The sequence below is a fragment of the Chamaea fasciata genome, unplaced genomic scaffold, assembly GCF_029207755.1.
Source record: "Chamaea fasciata isolate MVZ Bird 193981 ecotype frontalis unplaced genomic scaffold, bChaFas1.0.hap1 SCAF_13, whole genome shotgun sequence".
NCBI classification, from domain to species: Eukaryota; Metazoa; Chordata; class Aves; order Passeriformes; family Sylviidae; genus Chamaea; species Chamaea fasciata.
Window position 1 is genome coordinate 20,827,973 of NW_027094098.1, and position 22,522 is coordinate 20,850,494.

General features: G+C 39.1%; 2 protein-coding genes and 1 long non-coding RNA gene across 5 annotated transcripts in view; 1 reads left to right on the top strand and 2 right to left on the bottom strand.

Moving 5' to 3' along the window:
- Nucleotides 1-597: 597 nt before the first annotated feature.
- On the bottom strand, nucleotides 598-1,953 carry MRPS25 (mitochondrial ribosomal protein S25). Its single transcript, XM_066195104.1, has 4 exons — nucleotides 1,793-1,953; nucleotides 1,574-1,680; nucleotides 1,220-1,307; nucleotides 598-995 (listed from the first exon to the last, which is right to left on the bottom strand). Exons 1-4 carry the CDS (start codon nucleotides 1,924-1,926, stop codon nucleotides 809-811), a joined length of 516 nt encoding a protein of 171 aa, XP_066051201.1. The 5' UTR covers nucleotides 1,927-1,953; the 3' UTR covers nucleotides 598-808.
- An 884-nt stretch (nucleotides 1,954-2,837) lies between these two features.
- Nucleotides 2,838-20,740, top strand: LOC136296481 (uncharacterized). Its single transcript, XR_010722944.1, has 2 exons — nucleotides 2,838-3,059; nucleotides 19,669-20,740. It is a non-coding gene; the product is annotated as an uncharacterized lncRNA (long non-coding RNA).
- Nucleotides 3,239-22,522, bottom strand: part of NR2C2 (nuclear receptor subfamily 2 group C member 2) — a 32,364-nt gene continuing 13,080 nt past the window's right edge. For all 3 annotated transcript variants that reach the window (XM_066195611.1, XM_066195608.1, XM_066195610.1), the window contains 8 exons: nucleotides 22,089-22,182; nucleotides 21,534-21,667; nucleotides 19,019-19,196; nucleotides 18,625-18,746; nucleotides 17,963-18,102; nucleotides 14,978-15,115; nucleotides 13,341-13,446; nucleotides 3,239-11,240 (listed from right to left, as the gene is read on the bottom strand). In XM_066195611.1, coding sequence (XP_066051708.1) covers nucleotides 11,066-11,240; nucleotides 13,341-13,446; nucleotides 14,978-15,115; nucleotides 17,963-18,102; nucleotides 18,625-18,746; nucleotides 19,019-19,196; nucleotides 21,534-21,667; nucleotides 22,089-22,182 — 1,087 coding nt within the window. In that variant the 3' untranslated portion in view covers nucleotides 3,239-11,065. The remainder of the gene's footprint in view (nucleotides 11,241-13,340; nucleotides 13,447-14,977; nucleotides 15,116-17,962; nucleotides 18,103-18,624; nucleotides 18,747-19,018; nucleotides 19,197-21,533; nucleotides 21,668-22,088; nucleotides 22,183-22,522) is intronic.

Consider the following 22,522-nt stretch of genomic DNA (forward strand, 5'->3'; position numbering starts at 1 on the left):
TTTGTATTCAACCGTGAGTTCAGAAATGCTGCAGTACACTTCTACAGAGACTTGTACACATAAGCCTGACGTAAAGGTCTGTACAGCAGAGTACCATCTATCATGTTTATACCTATTACAGGTGCGGTGTAATTGTTTGGTGAGGCAGAAGCTGTGATGACTTAGAAGGGGCTTTTTGATAATTGTAAAACTTACCTTTCATATACCAATTTGCCCATTCTTTCCTGCTGATGTTCCTGACTTGATCAGTGCTTCTCAGAGCTGCAGTATCACCTGCAAAAGTTGTATCTTGATGGAAATGAGACTCTGAACTGTTTCTGATTTGTAACTACATAAATTAGGAAAAATCAGTTGAGACTGGACTTACATTATCATTTGTCTGTCTTTGGTTAGCACAATATGGACTTTGGCACTACTTTCTACAAATTATGGAATTCTGCGCTGCTTCTAAGATTTAAATTTTTAGTCTCGCCTCTCTATCCCAAAGAAAACACGATCTTGGTTCTGCCATAATTGGTTACCTGCAGGCATGAATAAGAAATAAGACTAGTAATTTTGTTTTCCAGTGTTGACCGCAATACTTCGTAGAGCCGCAGCTTTTTTTTGCCAGTTTTAACTTTTATTTATTTTTCACTTAATTATTCTAGTTGTAGCTGTAAGAAGGTTTATGAGGCAGAATTGTCTGTATTGAGTGAACTTGTTTGTTCCTGTTCCCAGGAACTGTTGGCTGTTGTCTCTCACTGAAGCCCTTCATTGTCCAGCCCCGAGGTAAAACAGCTGCATGACTTGAGATCTTGAAATGTCAGGCTCATGCCTCATTTTTCATAGCAGGTTTGTGTTTTCCCCTCATCTCTTTGGGCAGTGGTACAAAAGCAGGGCACGGAACTTGGCCTTCAATCTCACATATGCATTCTCGCAGATGATACTTCTTGGGCCCAAAGGTTGCTGGATGTGATAGTTTTTTCCTTTCTCTTTCTTCTCTTTCAAGCATTTCTCTAGAAAAGAGATCTGTTTGTTACTATCAGAAGTCTGAACTGCAGTACTTCCTCTCCCTTCCCTGGACCCAGGTTATCAGAAAGATGGATTTACAGTTCCTGCCTTGTGGATTTTACCTTGCCCGTGTCAGTTTCGTCTGGGAAAAGTAGTATTTCCTTCTGCATTCCACAAAAGTTTGTATTATGTATGCTAGATATATGTTAGCTTACTACGTGCTACTTACTTGCTTTTCCCCAGGATTTTTTTAACGTGCTCTGTTATCTCTTTGTTGGTTTTATCCTCCACATCAACCAAAACTTGTTCTCCATTGTCTGTCAAAAAAAATTTGTAATAGTGTATGGAATTATACCACCTCCCCCTGCATGCCGTTTAGAGAGGCTTTAACCGCACACGAGCCAAGGATCTGCTTTGCCTCTGCAGTTAATGTGCAATGCGGCGTTCCAAGCGGAAGAGCAGAATCTCCGTGCGGGTGAGTCCAGGGGAGCCGCTGAGGCTAAAGCCCTCTTCCCACCCAGCAGCTCCTCTCCCCGCGGCAGGCCCGAGCGACAACGGCACCGACGCGGCCGGCGGCACCTACCCAGGTAGAACCGGAGGAAGGGCGAGGGAGTCATGTTCCTGAACAGCATGATCTGCACCCAGGGGTTCTTGTACTGGATCTGGGGGACGTTGAAAAACACGAACTTCCTGGAAAGAAAGAGAAAAGCACACGAGGGTTGTCTCTGCGGAGGGCGCGGCCCGCGCAAGCCCTGGTGTCTTTGCAGGGGCAGCGCGCCCTCCCGCCGCGCCCCGCGCTCACCTCGCGCCCTCGCTCAGCTCTCCCGCCGTGTTGTAGTTCACGGTCATCACCTTCACCGAGCTCTTGAACACGACGTCGCCCTGGCTGAGGTACTGCAGCGTCCGGCGCACCGGGAAGCGGCCCTTCATCGGCATCGCGGCGGCGGCGCGGCCGGAAGGGGAGGCAGCGCTCCCGCGCGCCCCCTGCCGGAGCCTCCGCCCAGCCCCGCCCCGGCAGTGCCCGCGCTGTGCCCGGGCCCGGCGGCGCCTCGGGGGCCTGAGGGGCCCAGGGACGTGAGGGACCTGAGGGGCGTGAGGGACCCCTGAGGGGCGTGAGGGGCCCAGGGACGTGAGGGACCCCTGAGGGGCGTGAGGGGCCCAGGGGCGTGAGGGACCCCTGAGGGACGTGAGGGACCCCTGAGGGGCGTGAGGGACCCCTGAGGGGCGTGAGGGACCTGAGGGGCGTGAGGGGCCCAGGGGCGTGAGGGACCCCTGAGGGGCGTGAGGGGCCCAGGGGCGTGAGGGGCCCAGGGACGTGAGGGACCCCTGAGGGGCGTGAGGGGCCCAGGGACGTGAGGGACCCCTGAGGGGCGTGAGGGACCCCTGAGGGGCGTGAGGGGCCCAGGGACGTGAGGGACCCCTGAGGGGCGTGAGGGGCCCAGGGGCGTGAGGGGCCCAGGGCCGTGAGGGGCCCAGGGGCGTGAGGGACCCCTGAGGGGCGTGAGGGGCCCAGGGCCGTGAGGGACCCCTGAGGGACGTGAGGGACCCCTGAGGGGCGTGAGGGGCCCAGGGCCGTGAGGGGCCTGAGGGGCGTGAGGGGCCCAGGGACGTGAGGGACCCCTGAGGGGCGTGAGGGGCCTGAGGGGCGTGAGGGGCCTGAGGGGTGTGAGGGGCCCAGGGGCGTGAGGGACCGTGAGGGGCCTGAGGGGTGTGAGGGGCCCAGGGGCGTGAGGGACCCTGAGGGGCCCAGGGGCGTGAGGGGCCCAGGGGCGTGAGGGGCCTGAGGGGTGTGAGGGGCCCAGGGGCGTGAGGCGCCCAGGGGCGTGAGGGGCCTGAGGGGTGTGAGGGGCCCAGGGGCGTGAGGGACCCTGAGGGGCCCAGGGGCGTGAGGGGCCCAGGGGCGTGAGGGGCTCAGGGACCTGAGGGACCGTGAGGGGCCCAGGGACATGAGGGATCCTGCGGACAGCAGTGACAGCTTAGGGGCTACTCAAAGCTTGTCTGTTCAAGATGAATTAAAACCTGAGGAAAAGCCCTCTCTCCTCCAAGAGGAGCTCCTTGGAGTCAGTAAGGTAATGAGACTTCTTTTCTATACCAGACCCGGTTAAATATCTCGTAAGATTAATCACTGTGGTGAAGGCAAAATGTTTTTTCTCCTAAAAAATTGTAAATTATGTATTTGGCTTAGAAAGCTCCCGTTCAAGAGGAAATTAAATGAATTTCAAAATAAAACTCAAGAACACACTTATATCTGTAATTCACTTTAATGGTAGAAACCTTATTTAGCTACTAGTATCAACTGCAACAATATAATGACACAACAGCATTTAATAAAATGCATAAGCTAAACCATGCACTGCAATACTCTATATACAAACACAACAATGCAAATTCCTTTGAGACTGAAGACATTGTTTGGATATAAAATTTAGTTTAAAAAAACATGCTATTATGTTTAAATGTTATCACACACAACAATACTGATTTCACAAAAGAAGCTGTGAGAAATTAACAACTTTTGCAAAGTTTTTAAAATAAACATAAACAATAGTTTTCTAAATTATAAGGATCAGAGACTTCCAGAATATATCCCAAGAAACTGAAAGTAGATGCTTCCTTTTGTAAAAATTAGCTGGTTTTATAGGAGCTCAGCACTCCCTAGCATGCCAATACAGATACAACAGTGTGCGGTTTTCGGTTAAGAAATTATGAACACTGGCTTCCAGTGTATTTCAGAGTACAGATTAATTATTAAAAATATCCCAATATTTGATCTTGATTCCATATATGAAAAATTTAACATATACAGTCTGTAAGTAAAATGTTTTCATCTTAAAGACTGTGCTTTTTCTTTGAAATTTATTCAGTCCTATTTTAACTCACAATCATGAAAATACCATAAAATGGACCTGTGTTGTATTATTGCAGAGCCTTTATTGCCAGTAAATTTGAGTGTATTTTGTCCTTCAGACAAAAAATTCAAATGTGGATATAACACATTCAGTTTCACTGAACTTTGCCTTTTTTTTCTGAATTCACAGTTGAATTTTTAAACAGATTCCATCTTGATTAATGCCCCAACTGGCTTCCTAAACTTTAAAACTGTTCCTCCAGTACAATGACTTTAACAGACTTCCAAGGTTTCTGTTCACCTTTAAAGAGGAAAGCAATCATTCAAACAGCACCAATTGTCCAGACACCAACGAAGGACCATCTGTCACAGAAATTCCTGACATTAATTTAAATTTTTTTCCTGCTGAAAATTGCAGAAATAAGGTTTTGAAATGCTACAGGTTTATTCCTATATCTGAAATAAAAGCTTACAAATGCTCACTAACCAATACCCCAAGAAAGAGAACATTCTCAGCATTTTCCCTAGGACACTTTCCTCAGAGTTGTGGATCACTTTAAGCATGCACAAAGTTCATATTATTTTGATCGGTGTCTTATTATCTGATTAAATATACACAAGTCTTTGCTATAGTGAGCACAAAAGGTGGAAATAAATGCCCAGAAAATTTTACTTCACCTTTTTAATGACAGAAACAAGACTTGCTGAACCACTGCCCTGCATGGTCTGTGAAATGCTTTTTAAAAAACCCACAGTTAACAGATTTACTTTATGGCAGGCTTCCTTTTTAACTTCATCGAAAGGGAAAAAGAAGATCTGTTTATCCTTTCATAATGTAAATGAGTAAGAAATTGTCTTACTCCACATCTCATTTCCCAGCTGTGTGCCCAGGTCCCACATGGACAGTGAGACTGTCACAGGCAGTGCAGGAGCTGCACACATTCCAGACCCAGGAAAGGACAGAATGTGGAAAGGGACGTTATTCTGACAACTAAATCAACTAGTTGTGTTGAGTTTAGGTTGGAAGATAAAAACTTCGGGAAGTGAATATGCAATTGAAATGCATCGTGAAAATCCTGGAGATGTCTTGATGCTTGCTAAGAAATAAACTACCTGCAATGCCCCTACTAGTTAATTACTGTTGTGCCAGAGCTGCTGTTTCACTGAACAGAGCACAGTCTCTAACAAGTTGATTTCATGTGATCACTATGGCAATATGAATATTGATTTATTAAACAGCATCTATTACCTCCTGTTCTGTGTGCTGCAGTCCAGTGATAAAGGGCAACTTGGTTTACTTTCAATTGGCCACAGATGAAGACTTAAAAACAAAAAATCAGTCTCTTACCAGGCTTCACAAAAAATACAATATTACAAAAGTATCTCAGGAGGCTTGAAGAGAATAAGTATATAACGAGCAGGGAAGTATTTTCTATGACTACAGTTATTTATTCATTATTTTTATCAGGCATTATATGCTCAATTAACTACTGGCTGGCAGACGTCTATAGGTGAAATGAGAAAAGGTAAAGAGAATAATGTAAAAGCCAGAAAATTCATGGAATATATTTGTCAGTTCTGAACAGCAAATAGTGAATTCAGACTGATTTAGAAAAGAGGTGCAAAGCTCTGAAAATTGTGAGGACTGACCAAATTAGGAAGCTCTGGATTAGCAAATGAATAAAAAACTTTAGCACATAGAATGGACGATTAACGGCTCATATCTGTACATATATACATACACTACACATTTTCTATACACTGTACAGAATATATTTAGACAGAGAGGTATAAACATATACATTCATACACACATACATACAGCTATGTACATATGCATCAGCTGCTCGAGTGAGTTCTAGAACTGAACATGCAGAAATGCACAATGGTGGGAGGCACAAAATAGACGTGTACAACTCTATCAAACCCTTTAAAAAGAAAGAAGGCAGGAATTTAACAATAATAAGTAATTTTCAAAGCATTCATGTAACGCAGAGGATTGAACAGGTTGTGGGAATTATGGAACATTACAACAGTATTACCTGTGATGAACTTAGCATGACTTCACAATAAAAAACATCTAAACTTTAGATGCTTGAACTTGAAACATCTAAACTTTACAAAGAATTTAACTTGTAACTGCAGTGTAAATAATGTTCTAATTTTTTTTTTCAGAAATAATTTCCTATATGTTGATAACACTGATTGTAGCAGAAGCAGGGTTGTAGCATTATCTAACAAGAAAGGTTAATGGCATCAAACAATAAGCCTGAACTTAATTCAGGAGAATTTACTCTTAAAATAACTCAGCAACTTAATAACTAAAAGGTGCAAAAAGTAAACGTTTTCATTGTCTCTCCTTTGTTATCCCCTCTTGGTAATTTTTTCAATAAAGCTGTTTCTAAACTGTCATTCAAGATCCAGTAGATGCTGGCAATTTGTCCTTCCTCTGCCCCTCACTCTTCTCTCGAAGGTGACCATGCCCTCATTTAGCTGATCCCTCCTGGATGTTTGGAGGTGTCAGGACTACAGCTGTTGTGTGCTGCTGTCACAGCTGGCCATGCTTGTCACCGGAGCCAGCTACTGCAAAAGCTCTTCTGTTGCTGTATGGCCAGTGTGGCAAACCGTGGCAACAGGTGGGAATATGCCTGTGTTTGCTGGCATTTCTGCTTTTCCCCTTAGGGACAAGAGTAGGTGAAAAAACCCCAACCTCCCCTGGTTTTGCACTGTTAAGAGTAACTGGAGAGGAAGAGAGGGATCTCAAACAGAAAATGAACATTTTTGTTCTTTTCAGGATGGTATCATCCAGTAGATCCGTGGTGGTACATCTGTGTGTCTGACTGACCTGCCAGTTCTACTGCTCACTCCTGATTCAGACAGGGCCCCGACTGGTGCTCTTAGTGCAGGAAGCTGCTTGTCACTGCTTGGGCAGTACCCTCAGCCCTTTCATATCCAGTTCTGTCTTCCTGGTTAAACTGTAGTCCTGAAACCCCCTGTTAGTCATGCTATTTGGTGCTATTTTTTGTAATTGCCTTTTACTAATTAAATAGCAGGTAATCAGGAAAGAATCCTAACTACTGTCTGAACTTTAATGGGCAGGAAAATCTACTGACAGCTGCAGTATGCTGAATGAAATCATTCAGGAATCTGTGTACAATACAGAACAATAAAAAAAACACGTAAGTGTTTTACAGTCTCTGCCAAAGGAGAAACAAGAGTCAAGAAACCGATTTCACCTGGGAGCTTCAGCCCTGACCTGGTTTCCCTAGGGCAGCCTCAGGATGTGCCCTTTGCCAAGGGGAACTGGAATGGGCGTGCGGAGCCGCTGGATTCCGCACACAGACCTGGGGCCAGAGCCCCTTATCGTGGCTGTCTGGGGGGCCAAGGGCTGCACAAGATGGGGAAAGGAGACTTGCAAAATGACACCAACTAGTCGGTGGAGGGCAACAGTAATTTCTTGCCCCAGAGTGCTCTGAAAACTAAGCCTTCTTAATAATGTAACACTTTAAGGCAGCGAAAAGAAAGCCTTGTATGACTTCTTAGAAGGATCCCTACTTGGAGATAATTTTTCCTCTTCTACCAGTTTCATGCAAGAGTAACTCCACAGACACCAAAAGCATTGCAGCTAATTTATAAGCAATGTAAATAGGCAGAGAAAGATGACTTTTGCACGTGGTCTTAGTTCTGACTCTATAGTCCAATGAAGTAAATAAAGGGAAGAAAAGAGTATACCTTCCTACATTTGTCAGAAATGCAATTAAAATCATCATGACAAAGCTAGTCCCAAATGCTTTTTATCTACAAGATTCAAATCCAGTTCCTTTGCAAAAGAGTTGGAAAACAAATGAAGCACAGTGGATATTAGTGCCTCACTATCATTCCCTGCATTGCCTCATTATCATGCCCCAGTCTCAGTCAGCACAGAATTCTACCATTTGTCTGAACGAATTGTGACTAGTATAAACATTTGATCAGGTTCAGATAAATCTAATCAGATAATTTATTACTGTATTTCTGCCAAGTTAAAATATTTTCATTCCAAGAGCAGCAGAAATAGAACCTCAAAAATTCTGAAGAGAATAAATTTTGGCACTCAGTAGAGCTTCAGCGAGATGAACTTTTCTTAGAATCACTTTGTGACTGTGATACTTTGACTCCAAGTTCTGTGAAAATAAGTTTGGCATTTAAATTTCACCTTTATGAAAACAAGCTATTTCAATATTTAATACTCAAGAAATAGTTCTTCAGTAATTGTTACAATGATAAAACCTCTCCTGTCCCATATTCATAAGGAAAAGTTTGCACTTTCAAAGGACAATAAAACCAAAACTAATTTAACAGTAAAGCTACGAAGATTAGCCTGTTACCATCTTCCAGTCACTGCAGGAAGGATGGAACAAACCTCAGAAGTTCCAAGAACTATGTCCGTGTCGCAATTTTTTCTGCCGAGACGGTGCAAAGCTTGCCTGATTGTGCTGCTGCACTGTGTGCATCACAGGGTCCTACTGCCACTGAGAGGGATTGTGACAGGCTGGAGAAACGGGCCAAAACGAACCTTGTGAAGTTCAAAGAGAGGAAGCATAAAGTCCTCTCCCTGGGGAGGAAATAGCCCCAGCACCCACATGGGTTCAGATTTCTACAATCCAAATTGTTAGTCTTGGAATCTAAATAATTTTTGTTAATGGCATCAGAACTAGGTAGCTTGGTTCTGAGCTCTGCAAGCCAGCATCAACTAAGGATGCTACACAGAGAGGGACTTTATAGCTTTTAGGTGGTAATAACCAAATCTTAAGGATGGAATTACTTCATTTCATCTATTAAATGCATGCAAAACTATGGATTGCATGGTTGTTACTCAATTTGCACAAATTATTATTTCTTCCCTAATACGCCCTTAAATAACTATTTGCAGAGTAAGTTGAAATGATGTTTTTCAAGCAAAAGATAGCTGGTGTGTATTGAGATTTAAAACCAAATATTCCAATGGCTAGTTTTTGTGCTAAAGAATATTTCATTTACCATTAAAATGCTTTCTTTTCTGCCTAAATGATTTTTATGAAATACTGAAGGCAAATTGAGTTCCGTAACCCTTTCGTCTTAAAAAAAAAAAAAAACCACAATAGTTAAATGTATTTTGCTTGTAGAACAATGACATAACCCAGTAAAATTTTAAATTTTAACAAAAGCAGCTATTACTCTTTCCAAGGTAGCTACTGTTTCTGATGTTAATATCACCATTAATTTTTAAGTTATATACCCTTAACGTAAGGACAGTGCAGCAGAAGTCCTGACACAATCCTGCAGCAGTTACACTACAATAAAATGGTTGGTTCTAAAAGCTGAAGTCCATCTGACTTCACATGTAGAGAGCAGACTTTCCATCACGTGAACAATATGAGAATTTCATTTGCTATAGCAAAAGCTGAAATAAAAGTGCAGTATTACAAATCTCTGCAAGGATACTGAACTCTGTAATACACTTCTGAGAAAAGAAGATTCTGAATGTGGTAAAAATATCAGCTGTAGAAGACTTTAATGCATCCAGAAGCTAAATTTAAATAGTCTTTTGTGTCACAGTAAGTGCTACAAGTATCGGCCTCCTAACAGCATGAAGTATACAAGGTCTTTTTGTTGCTTTAGAAGCCTCATCTAAAGTTTGCGTGAGGTCTTTTGGCTACAGTTGAGACTCTGAGAAGTCACAAACACCAACCTAGTTGATGTTTCTAAATAAATATCAATAACAGAAGAAAAACCAAAGTGCTGAACTTATCATTAGATAAGTTTTGTCACATAAAACTACGGAAGAATGCCTCTAGCACACAAAAAATTAAAATCATTAATGCATCTAATGAGCCAGGATCAGATGAAGGTATTAATTGCTTTGACTTTTTAAAAAATCTTTGATTTTAAACTACTAAACAGCCATAATAATAAATTATGCTAAAACGAAACCTATGCTAGCAGCTAGTGGCCAGTACTACTAGCAAACATGTTGATGGCTCATCACTCGAGACAACTAAAAAGTAGTTAATTTTATATCTCCATGGTGTATCAGTCATCAACTGCAATTGTACATGAATGAGTAAATCCTAACTTTATTCTGGTTTCAAACTGAGTGACAGGAAAGTTGAGAACCCTGCAAAACTAGGAGTGCGCAGGGAGTGAGGGAGGGAGAAATAAAGTGAGAGAGCTTTGTAATAAACTCTTGCTAACAACCAGAGGTTCTGTACATTTCAGGTCTTAAATTGTACCCTGTGGCTACATCATGAGGGTGTTCAGAGTACAGAGAGAAGGAGTAAATTTGGAGCATACAAAGGGCATACTCAAAGAGCATCACACGGCTCTATTTGAAAATTACTGCTCTTCCAGTTAATGACTGATTTTCCCCAAAGTCAAAAGGCTTCTTCTTAGAATAACATTTCTCATTATTGTGTTTGTCTGAATAGACACTTTAAGGAACCTGCATATTTAATCATAATTGTGACAAACACTTTTTTTCTCTAGTGTGGGGAATTGCTGTAGCATGTAATAGTCACTATGACTGCACTGTATTGTGTATTACAACTACATTAATTTAACAGATATAGTTTCATATAATGTGAATATCTCATTTAAGAATCCACATTATATTTCATGCATAACATAACAGCAAGTGACTTTTTGTAGATTAAATGATTGTCTCCTTTAGCATTCTACATTTTTACAAAAACCACTAGCATTTTGACTAAGGACATATGCGTTTTTGTTCATTTTCCATACTCATAAGCAGAATGTTGATGATGCTGTTGCTCTGACAAGAAATGATTACAAAGTGCGAGTATTATACCCTGGCATTTGCTAGACATTCATTCCAAGGATATTTTTAAATATATACATACTGTTCTTTTTTACTTTTAAAGTAATTTTAATACTATTCTGATATTATAAAACTCTTTTTAACCACTGATAGTTTCTAAATACAAAGCATGTGAAAAGTATGTTCAGTAATATATGGCCTTTTAAATGAAAGGCATCAAAAATATTCCTTGTGGTAGGAAAGGTCCTATAGCAGGTCTTTTAATAGCTGCTTTAAATTTTGTCAACATCAGAAAAAGACAAGGAGAGGTCTGTCAGGAAACTGGTAACAAGTTGGAATTATCTGCACATACCAAAACATTACTCTTTAAACTTCTTAATTATATGGGTTTTGTGAAAATTACTTCAATCCCTCAAATTACGTTGTTCCCTCTATGCAGACGTGCCTGTTATTTGCCCATTGTATTCTGCTGTTTCCATTTTGAGAATGTAGGGGATTATGCTGTCAATGGGAACATTCCCAATGAGACCCGTGAAAAACAGTTCCTCGGTGATGCCAGAGCTCATCAGCCTAAGTGCTGGCAGGCGAACCAGGATCCGGGCCAGCCTGAAAAAGAAGTGCACTGGATTATAAACACATGTAAGACCAGTTTCAGATACTCCATGGTCACAGAGCTGGATCTGTCTTTATTACTACCAGAAGTCATGAAGATGTGTAAAGAGGCAATTGAAGCTAATTGGCTGCCACAAAAAGAATGGTTACCGTTCTATCCTTCAAGCAAACTGAAAGCCAAGTAGCTTTGTAGTTTTCCAGTGAAAGGGACATGTTAATGCCCTTTGTGGACAGAACATGTATGTGCAACACACAATTTTCTTGGCCTGCTTTTGAATTCCCAGCTCCTGACGAACAATGCTGAGACTAATAATATTCATACTGATTAGTGTGAACATTTGCACCATTTTAAGAGTATAATACTTAATTAAAATTTCAGCCACAAACAGCATAGTCCTCAGTTGCCTAGCAATTTCATGCCAAATAAGATAGCAGGAAGGGGGCTGGATGTATATAAACAGAAAAAAAGAGAATCTGCTTCTAATGAGAGAAGGAATCTGGGGGAATGTACTGTTAAGCATAAATATTGCCAAACTGCCCTGGTGTTTTATTTACCAGGATGGTAACAGATATCCAGTATAATGAAGTGATTGTATTGAAATGCTGGACTTCCCATGCATATGAAATTTAGGACAGTGATGAAAGCATTTTGCTGTCATCCATATGGCAAATGTGCATCACAAATGCCAAACCAAATAGATTTTCTGAACCAGGATCACGTAATAGCAAACCTCAGGTAGCACTGACCACAAGTGCTCTGGAAAATGCTTCAATATTTATGGAGAAAATATCTAAGGTCCATTCTGCTAATATACCATATCTTGTAAGCTTCAGGGCAAAAAGATTCCAACTATGCTGTTTTTGTGAAAATTGTAACACTTGTCTCCTATCTCAATTTGTACCACCACTCAGTTGCTCAGAAATAGTCAGATTTGTTCTCGAAACTTGTCTATGGGTGACCATGGAGAAACAGACACTATTAGTTAAAATACAGGACACTGCTTGGGGAATGTAGTTCTGATTTTCTTCCCTGAGACACTATTATGAGAAGTAAGTATATGGAACAAATTTTATATTTAGCTTTATGGTAGATATTCAGCTCTCACTAATCAAACCAGAAGGACTCAATTGTACATGGAAGAATGTGGGATTTGAGGATATTTCTGAGGCAGAGAATCCTATTTTCATTGCACCACAGTGTTAATTCTGTAAGATCAGTGCAGAAAACAGAAGGTAGAAGCTCTCTTTTTCAGAAAGGTTTTTTTCTTCTTTTTAATTACCCCATCCTCAGACAGTGCTTAAGTGTATGGGATTCCTTCTCTACACGAGGACACCTTTCACAATAAAAAAATCATGTTCTAGTATATCCTGCTAGACAGAGGTGAGAATTTCCCTGATAGTGCAGAGAATCAGTGTTGATGAATTTTCAGTTTTGATGGAGTTTGTTAGAAAATAGGGTAATTGTTTCTAGCACATAACAAACAGAATAGTTGAGAGGTGAAAAAAACAAGCTAGATAATTTCAGAGAAGTCCTTGGAAATTAAAAAAAAGCCAAAGGAGAAAATAAAGATGTGGGAATTTCTTGAAAACAGAAGTGAGATGGTTATTGTTGCCTGTTATATATAATCCTTGTTTTTCCAAGGGCTAAAACTGACAGTTTTAACATTTTTCTGCATATGCAACTTGAAAAACATTTCAAGGATGATAATCACCTTTTAGTTGTCAAAGAGACTTTAAAATAATAACTTGAAAAAAGAGGCAGTGTGAATTAGTCAGTTGAAGCAGTTATCCCTCAAACTTCTAAAAAAGTCTGTTTACTTTTCTAAACATGACTGCGAAAGTCTCAAAAAAACCCTCAAAACCCCAAATAATACTAATAAATTTCATTTATATGGAGGAAGCTAGACAGCTGTTCTTGTTTCTATGCATCTTTAAACAAACCTGTTTACTTTTTTGAATTAGGTTTTAATTCTTTCTTATCAACAGTCAGAAAAAACCCCACACCCCAGATGTCAAAAACATCAATAATATTATTTTGTACTTTTGTTAGCTACAGCCCACAACATTATTTTGGGTACTTTAGACAATAAATACCTATAAGTATCTTCTGGATAGGTTTTTTGTACATAGTCCTGCAATTCCATCTGTGCCTTCTCCTGGAATTTTTCTATTTGGGTTGAACTGGTCAGACCAGGGTGATCTAAAGAAACAAAACATTTCTGTATGTCGATTGTTTCCCTATACATTGTGAAATAAATGTATTTATAAGACTCTCACATTTAATTTCAATGAAATATTTCTATGATACTGTGATGTTTAACATGCTAGCTGTATAAAGGAAACCACTCAGGTGAACATTTACTTCCTGGCTTCAGAATCAGCTTGTTCACTTTTTTCTCTAGAGCTGTGTGTATCCATAAGAAAGTGGACAAAGATTAAGCCTGTGTGTGTACCAGGCAGTGAGACAGAATTTGGTTTTAACTTTGCTTGTTTAAATGTAAATATGTTTGCCTCCATGATTTGTTCTAATTAGGCTGGCTAAGCAGTATCTAGGGTTATTTTCTTGACAGATCAATGTCCTAATCTTCCCAACTCTGTCTCATGTTTTAATTCCAGCTGGCTCAGCTCTGCGGACAGCCATGTGATCAGAGCAAAAAAAAAAGCAAACCCAGAAAACATCACCTATCTTACTATGCCAAAACAGTAAGTTTGGACACACTCGTGTCCAAACCTTGAGTTTGGATAGTTTCTTGCTTTTCCAACTTGAAAAAAACCCCTAATAAACCTAACTCTAATGGGACAATCTCCCCAAAAATATTCAAAGGAACATTTCAGGACACCAGTATCTTCTAAGTTTTATTAACAGAGAGAAAAATAGTTATCAATGCAAAAAAAAACCAAACCCAAGCAAACACACCAAACACACCAATAACAATACATCCTTTTACTTTGTATTCTGTTAAATACAAAGTGGTAAATACCTTTGAATTTAAATAAATAATATGCATTTCTGGGCGAAACTTTCCCTTTTTTTCAGCCTGTCAGCAGTTTTAGATGTACCTCTGTGTGCCCCAGAAACATCTGACACCTTTGCTGAAAAGTCTGCCACTTCCAATTTCTTTAATGTCCTTACCTAATAATTCCAAAAAATCTCAAGTATCTTCTTTGAGTAATTTCTCATATCTCAGAAACCTTTGACTATGCTGTAGTTGTCTGCTGTCATTTTTTTGGTAACAAATGGAAGACAGCCTGTTTACATTCAGTTTTTGAGATTTTGTGGAAGTTTCATATAAAATAGGTATTTCTGCTCATATTTCAGCTATTCATCTTACAAATATATTAAAAATACTGAAATTGAAGCAAATTTCTTTTTGTCACTCGAGAATGCATTTCTTCTAATCCTCGTCACCATTTACCTCACTAATATTGCTAGTACACATTCCAGATAATTTATTACTTATAGATTCTCAGCTGAAGGTAACTTGAGAATCTAATCTTCTAGGGTGATGTACAGGAAACACCTGATAGATTGGAACTGTAAACAACATGAGTATGTTGTTCTGAAGTTATTTTAAAACACATATTGTGGTCAACATTATGAAACAAACGTTTTATCTACACCTTAACAGATGAGTCTCATCTCAAGACATTAGTCTCATTTAAAAAATGCTAAAGAATTGACATATTAAGGCTTATTATTTAAAAAAATATATGGTTACTAAATTCCTTACCAGGGCTAAAAAGGACTATAGCTTTAAGGTATGCATATTCATATCCATCAATATCAAGCTTGGCCATGCTGTTACAGAACTCCTGAAGTTTCCAGATGTGTTCCATGACTTGCTTTATTCTGTCTCCAGATAGTTTATCTACAAAAAGATATTGCTTACTATTTCATCTGAGCTTAAGCACTTCTAATATATTAACAAATAAAGTTTTATAAACCAAGTCAAGTGATATTTCCAAGCCTTTTGCTGTCTTAAAACCACTTAACATGTAAGGATGGCCTGAATTATTATGAAAGTGAATTTATAAAGTTGAGTCAGACCCATGGCTAGCAAACAGAATGTTAACTCTTTTGTGTAATTTTGCAAGAACCGCATAATCTGCCACACCAAACTTTTTCCAGTGACGTACTGTTTTAAGCAGAGACTCTCAAATTACGGTGCATTACTCTGCAAACGGCTAGAGTGATTCTGGGAATGAACAGAAGCACCAAGCAAATGCTAACGTGCAACCCTAATTTTAAATGCAAACATTATTGAATTAGCTTTTCCAAAAGTGAATGCAAGAGCAGTGCTACTTTCTCCTCTATCTGTACTTTCAGGAGTGGACATTTCATTAGCTATGGTAAATAGTCTTTCTCCCATCTGATAGGGTAAATTCACTGAAATACATGTACACAGATTCTTCTATCATTTGAAAGATCACATTCCTTATATTGGGTTCATAATCTATCTTAAAATTTCAATATAAAAAATGCATTTTGTTTATCGATATGTTACGAGTGAGTGGTATTAGCTGCTAAACTTGGAAGGGAGAAATTTCTATTTTGGTGAATAGAAATCCTTGTATTGGACTTCGTATCTACAAAGTAGTCAAGGAATAAAAACATTAGAGAATACATTAAGATAAATTTTTGAATATCTAATTACTATTGTCAAACTTCAGAAGTAAGCCAGTTCACAGGGAATAAAACCTTTGCTTGAAAAACACATTAGAGTAATTTTATTCCAGTCACAACCTCAAATGCTAGTATTTTATATAATTTTAATTTGAATATTTTATTTTTCTCTACACAGCTAACAGTGCACAGGATTGCTTAGACCTCATGTCCATTAAACTGAATCTTTGACGTAGTTTATTACTATTTGATCTATTTTCTGAAACTGCAATGAGAAGATTGAATGAATGGAAGAACCATTTTTTGCACAGTCTTGAAATAAGTATGAAAGCATAATCTACTTTTCTTAAATCATTGTGATACAAATTTTTAGTTACTCAAGATGGATAAAAAGAGACACAATGTAATGTTTTTGTTCCTGTATTAAGTGGGAAAATATGATCCAGAAAAACTCAGGAAAAACAAACTTGAATTCCAGAGTTTCTAAGTAGCCTCATCACTAATGTGTTCCTAGATAAAGTTCTGAAATTTCTTCACTTTGTTTTGCATTTTGAAGGTATAATACACAATATAACATAATAACTTTGCAGAATAGCTAAGTGACACTAATCATCCTCTTCTCTTGGCTGGTGTCAGCTAATACAGTATGGCTGCAAGTACAGGCTTTAGAAAAAAAAATTTTTTACAATTTTCATGCATGAGAAGAGAAGTGGAACCAGCTGTAATAGCCCCACCACTTACTCCTTCCCAAAGTCAGTGCCTGGAACGGAGGTGGAATAGACAGCACTGTGTATTCTGAAACAGATATAACGTAAAAGCCTAACTCTGCCTAGAACATCCAATGTGCAAGTTTCCCTTCTGATCTTTTCAACTTTTGCCTCTCTGTGCAGGAAAGGAGCAGCACTCTGGTGTATTTTGGAACTGTCCAGGCTCTCTTAAATGAGAAAACAACAAACCAAAACAAACAAACAAAAAAAACCAACCAACAAACAAAAACCCAAAACCAAAACAAGAAAAAACCCTATATTCATTAGGAAAGCAATTAAAGCATACCATCCATTTAAGAACCAAATTTAGGTCTAATTTACTTTATCATGATGAAGCTAATAAAGTAGATTATAACTTCATTGTAGAACTACAGAATGTACAAAGCAGATAGCTGGAAAAAATATTTAATAACCTTCAGCTCTAAAAATACATCTGTTTTACTCTCCTCTGTAAAAACCTATTTTCTAATTTTTGCTGAGTGCACAATAATGACACCATTAAAATTATAAGAAAATGGTACCAAATAGTATTCTATAACTGCTTTTAATGTGCATTTAAATTTAAAGTAGTTTTCATGTATTATGCTGTGTTTGCAGAGTTTAGAGGTGCTAGTATTGTTTTCTTCCTCCTTTTAAAAATGGCTATTACTTTCATGCTAATCCATCCTATTGATTGGAAGCATCTTTAAAGAATGAAAAAAAGTAAATATAACAGATTTTTTATCCGTTCTAGATTTAATCATCATTATCAACAGACCAACACTGAATTAAAAAATAAAATTACATACATCTTGTTAAAAATGTCAAGAAATTTGGTTGCTTAATGCTTTAAGGGCACTTCAAAATACATTAATCATTACTGCATTACAATAGTATCCAAAACCATTATACTTGCAAGAATATGCTTGTCAAGATAATTGGCAAATGCTGTGTTTTTACACTGCAAAGAGGAGAAGGAAAGTTCCGGAAGGAAAAAGTCTGGTGTGGTTTGGAAGAGGGTATCATTATTCTAAGAGGAAAAAACACATCTGGATGGAAAGAAAACTCTCTGAGCACATGCAAGGAGTCTTTTAGGATGTACTGTCTTTCTCTGTAATGTCAGTCAGGCACAGAAGACCCCCTTGCCTCTATGGACACTTCTATCCCACAGATACCTCTGTGAGGTCAGTGCAACAGAGTTGTAGATCACCAGGGGAAAGATAATTATGCAAGAGAAAGCTTCACCTTCCCCTGGTTCCTGGTGTAATTCTGCCACTGATGGCGAAACACCTTGTGAGCAGGGTTATCCACAGGTCCCCGTACTGTCAGCAGCATTGGTAACATACCTTCCTGTATGCTGTTCTGGAGGTGGTTCACAATGGCCCCTAGGATAGTGGACAGACTCATCACCTGTGCACACTGTGCCAGCCCCAAGGTGAACAGCTCGTTCCAGCAGGCACGCACAAGGCTTGTGTTACAGTCCTGCCTATGAACAGCAGAAAATCAAACAGCGCTAGCTAGTTTGCGTATCAGCTTGGTATTGCCCTACATATAATTATCTTATGTTTAACAATTCATAGTAAGGATTAATGTATTGCAAAACATTTTGGTAACAGGTAAATATTAGCATATTACAAGTATTTCAAGAAGCAAAAAGAAATTACAGACTACGGAAAACCATTTCGGGTTATCTGTGAAATGGTGCTCATCAATTCTTTAGTAAGGTATCAAAAGCAAGCATTTAATTTCTACAAATTCATGCTTGCTTTTGATTTGGCTTTATTTTCTGTAACCACAGTAACATAAGATATTGTAGTTACCCTCCCCCCTGCTATCTTCTATTTTATTCTTCAAAACAGGAAATATTGCATAGTCTTCACACGTTTTGAAGTATTCATTAAAAGTTAAACAATATCATAACTAAAAGGTTAAAAGTAGCAGGGAAGTGTTCAGATCAGTGCTTAAATTCATTCAAAGCAAACCATTCAAACAGAGTATGTCCATTTACCCAAGAGCTTGAAATGCAGGTATGGACCTAGCCCAGTGCATAGAGAGGAAAAGGAGTCGTGATGCTGACTCACAGATGTAGTGTACATTAAGGTACTCTGGCATCGGACTGGGCATTGTCAGCTGCAAAAAATAAAAGTACAGTACAATACATATAGTTCAGACATAAACCAGTTGTTATCGCCGATGAAATAACCAGCAGAAACATTCAAACTACTCTCAAACTCCATCACAATCAAGAGTGTGACAAGAAGTTGTCAAAGGAAAACTGCTCTAAAATAACTCATTACTACTGGCAAGGAATGCAAATTGGAAATACGAGACAAGAAATTATGCAGAAGCTCATACATCTTAAGCATTAGTTTGTTTAGTAAGACAATTAAAGAAGCACATACCTTAAATGTGACATGTGTATCTGTAAGTAGGGGTCCTTCCACTTCAATAATTGGTGTTGACTGATCTCTACTGATTACATGAATATTTCCTCCTCCTGTAGGATCCATCCCATCTGCCAAGTTATGAGGTGTTGTACCATCTGTGGTATTAAGTGCTTTAGCCAAAGTATCAAATGCCCTAAAAAATAGGTAAACAATGAAAAGAGTGCTTCCTTAGATCGTAAAAAATTCACAGTGCTCAAATTAAGTGCTATAAAACATTTCCACTTAGCGGCAACATACTAAAGAACTCTTTAGGCTGACCCAAGGTCAGACTTTTCATCACAATTTGGTCCCTCCGTATTCTATGGGCATTAATAAAACAAATAGATGTGCCCACATATTGCTGGCAAAAGATCTCAGCTGTAAGGGAAGGATTTTGAACTGTAAATCCTCCTCTGATAGTTTTATCCTAGTATTTGTGCTAGTAAAGGGGCCTTGTGCTGTGCTGGTTGTGGCTGGGATAAGTTAATTTTCTTCGCTGTAGCTAGTATGGGGCTGTGTTTTGGATTTGTACTGAAAACAATGCTGATAATATAGAGATGTTTTTGTTATCCACAGCAGTGCTTGCACAGCGTAAAGGCCTTTTCTGCTTCTTGTCCTCCCTGCAGTGAGGAAGCTGAGCGCCCACAAGAAGTTTGGAGGTGACAGACACATCCAGGACAGCTGACCCCAACTGATACAAGGGTTATTCCATACTTTGTGATGTCACACTCAGTACATGAAGAAGAGGGAAGAAAGAGGAAGTGGGAGGATGTTTGGAGTAATGGCTTTGGTCTTCAGAAGTAACTGTTACATGTGCTGGAGCCCTGCTGCCCAGGAGGTGGCTGAACACCTGACTGCCTATGGACGGTAGTGAATGAATTCCTTTCCTCTGCTTGTGGTGTGTGGCTTTTGTTCCCCCTTCTCACAGATTGGGTGAGGATTACAGACCAGATGTACTCCAAAGAACAAAGTCCCTGTTCTTGTCCCCATCCTTGGTCTCCAGCTTTTTGGAACAGTGGAGAACAGTGTGGTTTTCTTCTAGACAATATGCCTGAATTTCCTTTCCCTTAAGATGAAATATGGCGAGGCACTCCTTATCTCCCAGTATAGACAGAGCCATAAAAGCCTTATGACAGTAACACAAAAGAGACTGTCCCTGGTCTCCTTGATATTCAAGCTGTTGCCGGATCATTACCCAAATAAATCACAGTAAATTCTCTTAGGATTAACAGAGCTTAGATGTAAAGAAGAATTTTGTGTTACAATTTCCTACCAGTGGACAGTATTATGGTATAGTGCTCTTTTGCCACTTCTTTTGTCAAGATGTTTTTTGGAAGAGGGATTTTTATAATTTTTTTTTCTGCTTTAAAGAAACAGTATGATGCTAACATAAGCTGACATTGCAGTGTCAAGTATTTTAAAATATTAATTCATTTCATTTGAAGAGTTCAAATGAAAGACTTAAAAGCCTTAATGTCCTTTTCTCTCACGGACTCTCTCCCCCCCCACAGGTGTCTTCCAGTCGGTGCAGTGGGCAGACTGGCCTGGTATTTGTTTATTGTCAGAGGCTTTTCTGTGTAAATCATTTCTTTTCTTTTATCTTTTGTTATTAATATTGTTGCTGTTATTGTTTCATTTTGCTGTTACTGTTTGTTTGCTAGTCTCATTGCTGTTTCCAGTAAATTGTTCCTATTTCAACCTGTGATCTCTGCCTCTTGTGCCTCTGACTGGAGACAGAGGGGAAGCAAATGGCAGCATAGTTTAAGTGTGAACATTAAATTGGAGAATACCATTCCTAAACCACGACAGTTAAGCTCCTCCTAAAAATCTTTTTGAGAAACAGTGGACAGTTTTGAGTCCAAGTATTTTATCTTATTAACCTATACTGCTAAATTCAACTAACCTGCCTCCCCCAACAAAAAAAAAAAAAAAAAAAAAAAATTCCAGCCTTGCAAATCTCAAACTGTGCGTGAAATTTTAATATTCCATGCTCCTTTTTCATATATTTTTCATTAATAAAGAAAAGAAAGACTTGAAACTCTATCTAGATCTACATTACCAGGGGATTTTATGGCAACACAATCTCAAAAATAAATCTGCAGTAATGCAGACCCCTAAAGAGCAGGGCTAATGGCACAGGCATTGCACAGGAGAAGCTTACATAAAACATATCCGTGAAATAAAATGGCACTGAAGTGTTGCTATTCTCAGAATCTTTCAAGGTCACGAACTGGTCATTTACTGTTTTTCTGAGAACCAAATCTGCTCTAGCTTCAGAACACTACATTTGTAACAGAGGAAACAGTTCTTCACAAGAGGGCAAGAGCCAGAACTGATTTCTAAAGAACTGGTTTTGTGTTTCCAAGTAAGGACAATCTGGCAATCTCTACTGTGTCTGGCGTAACAATGCCAAATTCCTTTAATGAAGGAGTGTAAGGATACATCACATAGGACACAAATTGCTAAGTAAGGTATAAATGTAAATGCATACCGTGTAATCTCACTTGCAGATTGCTCTTCTTGTTGAACTTCAGAAGTATCTCCATTATTTAGTGACTCGCTGAGATTAGCAAGAGATGTTACAACATTTGCAAGTGTTCCTAAGGCACCCTGGCTTGTTTCAGCCTAAAAAGGCAACACTAAATTAGTAAATCAAAATTATAATTATTATATATCATATATAATTTCCTCCCCCCTCATTTTTAATATTTTTGTTCTTCTTCCCCTGCACACCTTTTCCATCCTCCTGAATGCTAGGAAGAACAATGGCTCTCAATTATCTTTACATCCTATTCTAATTATCAATCCTAGTCCCAGATGAGACATCATATGGAGAACTACCTGTGGCTGACCTTTTGCAGAAATACGCTTGCCAAAAGAAACCACAATCTTATTGATCAGTTTATTACATTCCTTCATAAGGTTCTTCACACTTATCACAACCTTATTTTCTCAAGAGCAACAACTATTTGAGACTATGTACAATAGATAAAGTAATCTAAAGAAATTAATAGATATGCTCAGAACTGAAGCGAGCCAGTAATACCTTGGAATCAGCAGCTAGGAGGACTGTACCATCATCCCTGATCAGAGGCTGCTGAATATTCACGAGCATTCCTGGATCAAGGAGACCAGCTGACCTGTTTAAAAGCATAAGGTATCTGATGGTCAACAGTATTTTCCATTAATCAGAAGAATGTGCAACAACTTATGACAGCATAAAAAGAATTACCAGTTTTTAAATAAACAATTTAGTGAAGCTTACAGTTTATCAGGATTTAAGTCTTTCTGAAATAGTTCCCAAAAAGTAGCTTGGAAGACAGACAGAAAGACTGAAATATCTTTTAATTTTGAGTGCAAAACAATAACAACTTCCCAAATCCATATCTTCTCATTTGCTTTTTGTTCTGGTTTAGTGTGCTTTAAGGAAAGTGGTTGTCTTCTCATGCTCTCAAAAAGTCATCTAGTAGCTCTAGTTTT